The 10,723-nt window shown below is 35.8% G+C and overlaps 1 protein-coding gene across 1 annotated transcript; it reads left to right on the plus strand.

Moving 5' to 3' along the window:
• Positions 1-207: 207 nt before the first annotated feature.
• On the plus strand, positions 208-10,149 carry LOC119639709 (small subunit processome component 20 homolog). The gene is made up of 4 exons (XM_038037297.1): positions 208-252; positions 319-7,482; positions 7,555-8,190; positions 9,585-10,149. Exons 1-4 carry the CDS (start codon positions 208-210, stop codon positions 10,017-10,019), a joined length of 8,280 nt encoding a protein of 2,759 aa, XP_037893225.1. The 3' UTR covers positions 10,020-10,149.
• Positions 10,150-10,723: the final 574 nt, after the last annotated feature.

Here is a 10,723-nt window from a genome sequence, read left to right on the forward strand (position 1 = left end):
GTTATTACAATTAAAAATCAGTCCTCTTTTTCCAACCCTGTTATTTATGAAATGGTACACACGTGTGTAATTAGTTGTTTACGTCTAATTTTCTTAAATATGCACGCAATATAATATCAGTTTTAGGGAAATATTTAGTTGTTTTTTCAAGAAGAAAGTCATTTTGTGTTTAATAACATTTTATTAATAGCAAGTGGTTTTTTAAAAATGGCGGATATCAAACATAAATCAAAGGATTCCAATACTTTTCGGGTAAGTACATTACAAACATAAGTACAGATACGACATTGAAAAATGTGGGATTGTCTTTCTTTATAGTTCAAGAGCTTTGCGGATCGTGTTAATGAAATCGACTTAAGACGGTTGGCTTTGTATCATATAGGGCACAGTAACGAAGAATTACCGGAAGATAATGAAACATATTTCCATCAAACTTTAAAAAAATGGATGGTCTTAAATCTCACCGAAGAATTTTCTCACTTCGCCCGCAAAGTTTGCAAGATTGTTACTTTGCATCAATTAGTAGATAAAAAAAAGTTCGTGTTGGATACTTTATTAGAACATTTAGCCACCGCAACTTCCTTATCTATGCAACCGTTACTGGAATTATTATATGTTTTGGCTAGAGATTTACGAAAGGAATTCTATCCTTATTTTCAACGTGTGCTAGATCGCCTTATTTGTTTGTTACACACCCAAGACGCTGAGCAACTCGAGTGGACTTTTGTTTGCTTAGCTTATTTATTCAAAGAGCTTAAGCCATATTTAAAACGTCATATTGGTGTGGTATTTAAGAGTATATTGCCTTTGTTGGACGAACAGCGTTATGAGGATTATGTTAACAATTTCGCAGTGGAATGTTTTTCATTTATAGCTCGCGATGTAAAAGATTACAGCCAATTTCTGGATTTTATATTATCTACGTTACAGCGAGAGCAAGTAGAGATCGTGCAGGCCTGTGGTCGCTTGTTATTTGAAATAATGCGCGGTGTTAAAGGACGACTTCATTCTACTGCGGGAGATTTTTTAGAGTTCTTATTCCAACGTTTGATAGATGATCATTTGAAAGATTCAAGAACGGTGGATTTATTAGCGGACATTGTACAACAAGCAGTGGAGAATCTCCTAGGATTTGTCTATCCTCAACATATATCCTTGTTTTGGCTGAAATTATGTGCCGTTGCAGATACTTGCAAGGGAGCTGAAAAACTAAAACATCTTGTACAAATTTTTGAGCAAGGCGCTAAATATCGTGAAGGAAAATTATTAGCTGAAATGGATGTAATAGTGCCAACTATTTTGCGAATGGTAGACAAAGCTAATGCAGATGATGAGGCTGAAGAGACTATGCTTATGTTAATACATTTAATAAGCTCTATCTTAATGTCGGGCTCATCGTTGATGACGCAATTGGATACAAGTCTTTTGATGAAGAAATGCTTAACGATAGAAAAAAGAAAGATTTTTGAAGAATTTTTGCTGCAAACGGCACATCATGTACAGTTTAATATCTTTTCAATGCCAAAGATGATTCAATACTTTGAAAAGCACTTCGATTTAGCTGCTTTTGAATTAATTGCTCAAATAATGTTGAAAACAGAATCTCTACAGTTTAATGCTCTAAAAGTACAAACTTGGAAATCATGGGAGTTAAAAGTGAACGAAGCGGAGACTCTGCAAAAGGTTGAAGATAAACTAAAATTCTTCGAAGAAAGCAAAGATATAACAGAAGAACGTGTTTTGCTGCTCTGTTTTGTATGTCCTCATCTAAAATGCCTTAAACGGGAATCTTTGCAAGACTTTTTGGACAATATTACTGAGGAAGTTATTAATGTTTTGAAAGATGACCAAACCAATTTAAAGTATTTAAATCTTCTAACATTGTTAATGGAGATATGTTATCAACTGAATATACAATTGCAGCCGAACTTAATTTCTGATATACAAAGGATTTTGATGTGCACCATTGGTTCTGACTTAAGAACATTAGGTGCTTTAAATCAAATGTTGGTCGGTTACAAAAAGTGTATAAAAAACTCCTGCGAAATAAAAAAAAAGCTTTCGCCATTGCTTTCTCATCATCAGCAACATATTAGAGCATTAGCCGCTCACTGCTTGTTAACTCTAAGCGAAAATAAAGGCGAAAGGTTGCTAAACGAAATATTCTATAAGGCTTTTTGCATAGAACCTACTGTGCAAAATTACCGAGAACAACTTCTTTTTATCCAAAAACTGGAAACTGAAGGAGAATTATTTAAATCTTTAGATAATGATGAGCACAAAGAAAACATTATACGCTTTTTATTGGGATTAATGTATTATAATTTTAAATTTCTCTGGGAGCCGGTACAGAAATTATTGGAAAGTTATGCTAAAGTAATGGAGCCTAATAAATTTTGGTTGATTTACGTCGAGAAGCTAAAATGTAGTGAAGAACAAATTGGTTATATCAAAGAAAAGGAAGAGAAGCTACTCATCAGTAAGGACTGGAATTCCAAGACTTTAAATACGCTGTTAACATATGGATTAAACGATGCTTCGTTAACCCAACAACAATTGTTAAACTATCGCTTATTACTCTGGCAGCCTTTACCACACTTTGGCAAATTGGTCGAATTGAAAAACCGTGAAGTAGTCTCAATGGTTTTGAAATTTAAACGCGAGGAATATGAAAAGTTCGTGGAAAATAAAGAAAATACCTGGGATTTAAAAGAGCCAACGATTAATATTGAAGACTTCAAAGAAATAGAAACCGAAAATGATAATGAAAAGTCGCACAAATCTTCCTCTTCGAAATTGGTACAAAATTCCTGCCAAGCGAAATTTATATTAAAAACCTTAGTATCTAAATTGCAAGTCTTTATTCATTACAATAATCCACGAGCTTTATATCGCGAAAAGGAGCTTTGGCAGTTTTATATGCACTTATTGAAGGGCTCCAACAGTTTCCTACAAAAAGCAGCCTTGGATTGTATTTTAGCTTATAAGTCGAAAGCTTTATTACCTTATAAAACTGTTTTCTATAATTTTCTTGATGAGAAGAAATTTAAGGACGAGTTGATAAACTTTAAAGTCGATTCTATTGCTTTAGAATACCGCACAGAAGTTATGCCTATCTTATTAAGAATTCTTTACGGGAAAATGATAACCAAAGGTACACAAAAAGGCATGAGCACTCAGCAGCGAAAAGCAGTGATTTTAAGATTTCTGGGCCAATGTACTATAGAAGAAATACAACATTTTTTAGAAATGGCTTTCGTTTTATATCAAGAGTACTTGCAGGACTCGGTCGACATTTTGAATATACCGTCCTTGGTTAAGGAGAACTTCGACATTAGCACGGTATGGTCTCCTAAGAAATTGCAGAGTGCATTAAATTTATGGGATTTGATACGTAAAGAATTTGCCGGATTAATGCAAGAGAAATTTCATTTTTATATGCTTAAGCTATTAGTCTTTGTGGGATGTGTATGTAATGAAGTTTTAAGCGTCGATCCAAGCCAGATGCACAGTAAAATGCCTTTGGTATTTCGGAATGTTAAACAAAACGCTTTGCAGAACTTATTAAACTTTTTTGTACATCTGGAAAAGTTCGAGTGGTCAGATGTTTTGATAAAGCAGCTAACTGATATTTATGTTTATACTTCTTTGGAGAAATTGCCCCAAGACAGCATTCACTCGCCAACGACATTACTAAAACTTTTGTTGCATTGGGGTGACAACGTCAAATATTTTCGATTCCTCAATCAAAGAGCAGCAAAAGATAAAGAGAACATCTTTTTTTATGTCATTCAATTGCTAATGAATAACAAAATTAAAACACCAGTTAAGAAACCTATTATGAGCGTTATCGAATGTATGTTGAGAGCTAGTGAGAATGATATCGAGAATTCAAGGGAAGGCTTAGAACTCATCAAACCGTTCATAGCACAAATTTTAGAAAGAATTAAATTAAACTTTGCGGAACGACGTAATAAACAATCGTTAGATAAGCACGATTTGCATATACTCGCCATGTTAACTAAATACGTGGAAGATACGGAAAATAGCGAACGACTTCTACAGTTATTAATGCCGTTAATGTTAAATAAAAGTCAGAGTCAAGGTAGTGCAGAGGCCGTCCAACAAATCATTACTACCTTAGCTAATCTAGTTAAACGTTTAGCTAACCCTGAATTGTATTTGAAGAAATTAGCCCCTTACTTTGAACAGATACAAGAGGTTTCAGCCCGTAAGCAATTATGTGACCTTGTAGCTGATATAGCCAGAATTAAATATAAGGAAGACCCCTCCTCCGTGGCAAGCGAGCATTTAAAGAATATTGCTAGACTAGTATTGCTCATGAACGCTTGGGATAAACGCTGGTTAGAGCAACCAGACTATGATAAACGGTTGCAAGCTTTTAAAGAAATTACAGAAAAGATTAATTCTGGTCCAGGCGTGGAATTAGATTTGGGTATTATTATTATCTACAATTGTTTCCATTTTCTGCGTTACGATAGAGACATGGGCTTGCGAGATAATGCCGGTGAATTATTAAGACTTTTAATGCCTCATCTCACTATTAAGTGTTCAGAAAATGCTCAAGAATTGAATTACCTCCTCGAAGAAGTCTTTTTTAAACTTATTCAAAGTGTTATACGTTTGGATAATAAAGAAAACGCACGGGAAGAAGGAATACGTCTCCTAGGAGAAATGGTTAGAAAGTGCTCCTGCTTTCATATTGTGCTTCAAGATTTATTCTCCTTAAGTGACGCTAATGACTTAGAATTGGATTTCTTTGAAAATTTAATACATTTACAAACACATCGTCATGGCAGAGCTTTGCAAAAATTTTGTCAATATGCGAACAATTTAACGAAACCTCCACATGTGAGAACATTAACGCAAATCATTCTGCCTCTAGCTACAAACTACTTACTGAAAGAGTCATATGCTAGCAAAAATTCTCTAATAGATTCCGCTATCGAAACGGTTGGTGTGGTTTGTCAACTCTTACCTTGGCCGCAGTATTTAGCCATACTCAAGTATTATCTGATGAAAATGCGTACTTCGGCTGAATATCAAAAGCAATGCGTTCGTGTAGTAGTGCGTATTTTAGATGCTTTTCATTATGATTTGTCTCAAGGACAAATGGAAGATCAAGCGGTTTTGGAAAAATTGAAAAATGAACTGCAAGAAAGAAATAGAAGTATCGAAATGAAAAAAGCGGAGAAAGAAAGCAAGACAGACGTGGAGTGTGGTGGAGAAGAAACTGCAACAAATAAACGAGAAGAGAATACTGAAGACAACAATCAAACGTTAGCTGAGGATTTGGAAGATCAAGCTGAAGAATATGAAGAAACGGAATCGACCGCTGCGAAAAGTGAACTTGTTTTGCAACGCACGTTGCTTTTACCTGCAAATGCGTCGAAACGTGTATTGCATGTTATAATCACTGTGCTAATACCTACCTTAAATCGCTGCATTACCGAACAATCTGCATATGATCAGAAACATAAATTTAATCGCAAACGCTTAAGTGCCGAACGTGAAGAGGAAGAGATTCTCCGGGTACCCATCTCTCTTGCTATGGTTAAACTTTTGCAGAAATTACCTCAAAAACTACTGGACGCTAGTTTGCCGGGTGTGTTTATGAAAGTCTGCACCTTTTTAAGATCTCCTCTGAAGTCAGTGCGTATGTTAACGAGGGATATTCTTAAGAAAATTATGCTTTGCCTTGGCCCTAAGCATCTCGGAACGTTAATCGACCATCTGCAGACTTTGCTAACGAGAGGTTTTCAGGTGCATGTATTATCGGTTACCGTTCACGGAGTACTAGATGCGTTACGCGAGATGTTGCATCCGAGAGATGTAGAAAATTGCTTACACAATTTATTGCAAGTGTCTTTAAATGATATTTTCGGTGAGATTAGCATGGAAAAAGAAGTAGACAAGTTGGTGTCCCATACTCCGGAAGCGAAACCCAGCGCAAAGAGTTTTTTAGTTCTGCACATAATAGCGCGCAACATTGGCGAATCTTGTTTATTGGATTTGCTAATGCCTTTCAAGGATCTCTTAGCGCGCTCAAAGTCGCGTAAAGTGGTTTTGAAAATTCAAGAATGCTTTTCGAAAATTGTCAATGGCTTGGTAGAGAATGTTAATCTTTCGCGAGAAAGTCTTCTAATTTTTATTTACGGTACCATGTCGGAGAGCATTACTGAACTCTTACCAGGCACGCAGGCCCCCAAACTCAGTGAACAAGAGAAGAAGAAAATGCTTTTGGCAAGACCTGACTGCTTTATCATACCTCCTACCCCAAGTACGCGTTCCGGCGCAGTCAATCGGTCAGTGAAATCAAATAATCAAGCTAATGCTCACATCCTAATAGAATTCGGTTTGGAAATGCTACTGATAGTTTTAAAGCGCAAAAAATTGGTCAATATTGAGTATGAACCATTCTTAAATCCTCTATTACCTCTGCTGAGAGATTCATTGAAAAGTTCTCACATACGTGTAACAATATTTGCTTTAAAATGTTTTGCTAGTCTTTGGGTAGAGGAGTACAAACTACCAGCTACTATGGAAGCAGATGAACATTATCTTAAACTAGTAGTGGAACGTATTTTTGAAATTTTGAAAAATGTCTCGACTTTCAATGCCTCAAAGCAAGAGGATAATTTGCAATTGATTAAATCTTGCTTCAAAGCTATAGTGGCATTATTACGTAAATGTGATTACTACCAACTAACGGAAGACCAAATCGAACAGCTAGTGCTGCATGTAGAACAAGAATTACATGACGGAGAACAACAAAATTTGACGTTCAGTTTAATTAAAGCCATGCTGACGCGCAAAGTGGAATCCAAAGCAATGAATGATATTATGAAACGTATCGGGGAATTAACTATAATTTCCCATTCTGAGTACGTTAGAGATGAGGCCCGCCAATTAATGATTACATATGTGATGGAGTATCCGCTGCACAAGAAAATTGACCAAATTATCAAATTCTTTGCAGTGCAATTATGTTATTCCCTGCCGGCAGGACGTTTATCAGCTATAGCACTTCTAGAAAGCATTATCAAGAAATTTCCTTCGGTTATCCTCAACAAAAAAGCCGAATTCCTTTACCTATCTTTGGGTACCCGTTTAATTAACGACGAAGACCCTGAATGCCGCCGAGCGATTGCTGAGTGCTTGGAAATGCTTATAACTCGTTTGGAAAAATCTCAACGCCAACGTTTATTTGAAATGACTCTATTGTTTTTTGAATCCACAAACAAACCTTCCATAAGAGAAATGGCTGCTTGCCTCTGTTCAAGATTTTTAAACGCTGAAAAACGTCAATTTAGTGAAAGAATTAAAGTTCTTCTACCGTTGATACTTGGAAGAATAGTGTTAAATAACCCACAAGCCCCGGGTAGATTTGTGAAAGCCCCATGTCCCAGTCAAGCGATTGACAAACAACAGTCGAAGAAACGTCCGAAGCAGATTTGCAAGGTACTAATCAAATATACATTTATGATCTGAGTTTAATTCTGAGTTACTGTTTTTTCATTTCAAAAATGCAAGGACTCTGAAAACCTTTTGGATGATGAGGAAAAGGAAGAGGAAATTGCAGCTTTACAGCAAAAAGAATTGGATCATGAGCTAATACAAATGCAGTACTGCATTTTGAAAATGTTCGATTACTGTTCCACGGAAATGTTTAGCAGTGAAGAGCTATGCCGTCTTATCGACGAATTGGCATATGAAAGTCAAAGGCTTTTAAATCACGAACACATTTGGGTTAGATGTAATGCTGCCAAGATACTGACGCAAATTCTGAGTACCTATGATTATACATTAATTAGTCACAAATTGCAGCAATTATCGAATGAGCAAAATATATCGAATGATTGTAGATTGGATTTTATATATTTGAATCCTGAATATGACATTAAATCTTTAGTTCTCGATTTATGCGCTCAAGTAATTCCGGGTGACACCTGCGAAAACATGTTAGATGAAATTGTTAAAATATTACTGTACATAGCCACCATGTTAAAAGATGTCCCTTTCACCCTAACAAAGGAAGTTAAAGAAAATAATGGACTTGATGATGACTATGGAAATGTTAGAACGAAAATCAATTTAAACTGGTTAATACGTAATATACGTTATCTAATCAACAAGGAAGTAACAAGGGCTCCTCATAGCATCACAGTGGTAAGAACTAAGAGTTTTCAATTTTATATTTGCTAAAAGGCTTATATTAGAATTGTTTCGCTTGATTCTTGCATGCTTTCTTGTATCGACGTTTATATCCGTCCGCATATAGAAATAAAGTTTGCCTATCTTCATATCTATCAAGAAGCTTCAGAGGCCGTACAAAGTGAGTCCATTCTTTATCAGCGTTAAATTCCAAATCGATTTAAGCATGTCCGTCTGTTAGTATGATTGTTTATTTACTATCTGTTGTAAACATTGTTGTGGCTGGCAATTTTAAATGTATCGAAAGTTCGGAAGTCCGTGCTCGCAGTTTGGTAGTGAAAATAGTCCAACCCGATCGAAGCGCACGTCGACAATACCACGTAAACTGAGAATATCTCTTCTTCTGAAAAGGAATAAAGTGCCGGTTTTTCGATCATTACTAATAAACTATAGCAGATAAATCTGCAAAAATTTGAACTCATATTCTATTGGCGATGCTGCAGCATTTGTACACAGATGGGAGGAATAGACCACGCTTACACAATATTACAGTATATCAAAGTTTAATATTTGGCCAAAACTTTTATAGTGCGCAGAAGCAAACTTCAAAAACTCCATAAATTATATAAATTCTTGGTAAATTTCAAATTCGGAAGCACGTCCCCTTGTCTATCTGTCCAACTGTATCGTAGCTGTTGTATACATTCCTTCGTTTGGAAAGAAGAAGATATTGTCTACATATCTGTAAAATAGTTTGAAGATGACTCAAAGCGGTCAAAGGACATGCATACAACGTCCACACACCTAAGCAACAAAAATTCGCTTTCCGTTTGTTTTTGCTTGTTACTCATAACATACATCACACACGACAATATAAATTTCCACTTTTACTCCGAAAATAGGAAAGAATACCCGCGTCCATCCAAACTTGTTTTTCTCCTCTTCTTTAGCTTTTTATAGGACAACGGCAACGGGCATAAAAGCTTCGTTCGCAATCGCATATAATTTTCTTACTTGTTTTCCTTCAAGTTTCTTTATAGATTCTTTTCTAGTAGTTAATTATGTGCTGTAGCTAAAAAATAACGTCGTTTGCGAAAAAACACAGGTAGTGAAAATTTTTACCACAGATTATAAAAGACATCAGTGCAAAACCCGATAGGTATGAAAGGCAAACTTGGTCTTATTAGTGCAATAATTATATGAATTTATATTTGGTACTTCTCACTCTTAATCTTATTCATTATTAATAACAAAATCGTTCATTCATTCATTCATACATTTCCTAATCTGATATTGAAAAGGACTTTGTAGTGAATATCAAAGGAGTTCTCGCCCTAAAGCATATATAACTTTTTTATTTCTGTCCACTTTTTAATACTGGTTTTAATTATTCTTTTGATGCTGTTTAGCGTCTCGCTTTGTTTAAACTTATCGAAGGTCTTATCGCTCTTTTAACGACAGAGGCATTAGTGCGACTGGCACCTGCTGTGTTATCGTCTCTGGTGCGTGAAATGTCCGAAGCTGATCAAAACGTTGATCCGGGTTTACGTCAGTTCGCATTACACGTCGGCAGCCGCTTACGTAAGCGCATTGGATCCGAATTATATGATAAGTTGAGAACCGAAACACAATTGAAACTCATGGTACGAAGGGCAGAACGTAAAAAACTTTTGGCTCAGGAGAAAGTTCATGATCCTGTAAGGGCCTCCAAGCGGAAAGCAGCTGTAAAAGAACGGAAAAAGTCGGCTAAGAAATTGAAAACTATGATAGTGCGAGGGAAAGTAGCTGACGTTAAAGAAAAATTAAAAAAACGCAAACGAAAAGCTGAGGAGAATTTGTTTTGATCACATTTATGTGCACGAGTATGTGAAAAGATCAATGTACAGTAGAATTTAAGCAAAAAATGAATTCTAAGTTGAAATATTCTTCCTTAATTCTCTTACAATATATTTTGTTATTAGTTCTGTCTTTACATTTTAAATCTTTCTAAGTAGTGCCTGCGTAATGCTAAGGTTATTAACGAAAATCAGATTGTTCTGAACTTTCGTTCATTTTCGTTCATAATATACGAATGGTAGGCTTCGTTTGCTGTTTATGTTTACCAGATAACGCCTGGAACACGGATTAAATGGAACCATCTTTCTCCGACGCATTTTAACAATTTCGTATGGTGCATTGGAATGAATAGCGTGAACAAGCAAATAACACATTCGCTTTGGTTTTGCGAGCGAGTCTTTGGACCCATTGGCCCACTTTTAACACTAATCTACGAGCGATAGCTTCCAGGCAATAAACAGACAGAGAATAAAACGGAAGGACGGACAAATAAACATACTTAAAGGAATTCGGAATTTGATCCTGATGAAAAATATATATATGCCTTGCAAGATCTCTGAAGTTTGGTTCATGACGTTTCCAACAGTTTGATAAAAGATTGAAATTTCGAGATATTAAAATACTGGGGCCTGGCTAATTTATTTCATTTTTGCTTCTGGAGCTTCAGTCGTAGAACTTACGTGCAAATTTTTTGCTTCTGAGAATCGGGTCT

Source organism: Glossina fuscipes, unplaced genomic scaffold (assembly GCF_014805625.2).
Source record: "Glossina fuscipes isolate IAEA_lab_2018 unplaced genomic scaffold, Yale_Gfus_2 113, whole genome shotgun sequence".
NCBI lineage: Eukaryota > Metazoa > Arthropoda > Insecta > Diptera > Glossinidae > Glossina > Glossina fuscipes.

Excerpts from the sequence above, each read along its gene's own strand:
- LOC119639709 (XM_038037297.1), top strand. The coding sequence starts at position 208 with ATGGCGGATATCAAACATAAATCAAAGGATTCCAATACTTTTCGG. Across the intron at positions 253-318 it reads AGGATTCCAATACTTTTCGG|TTCAAGAGCTTTGCGGATCG; the intron begins GTAAGTACATTA and ends CTTTCTTTATAG. Across the intron at positions 8,191-9,584 it reads CTCCTCATAGCATCACAGTG|CGTCTCGCTTTGTTTAAACT; the intron begins GTAAGAACTAAG and ends GATGCTGTTTAG.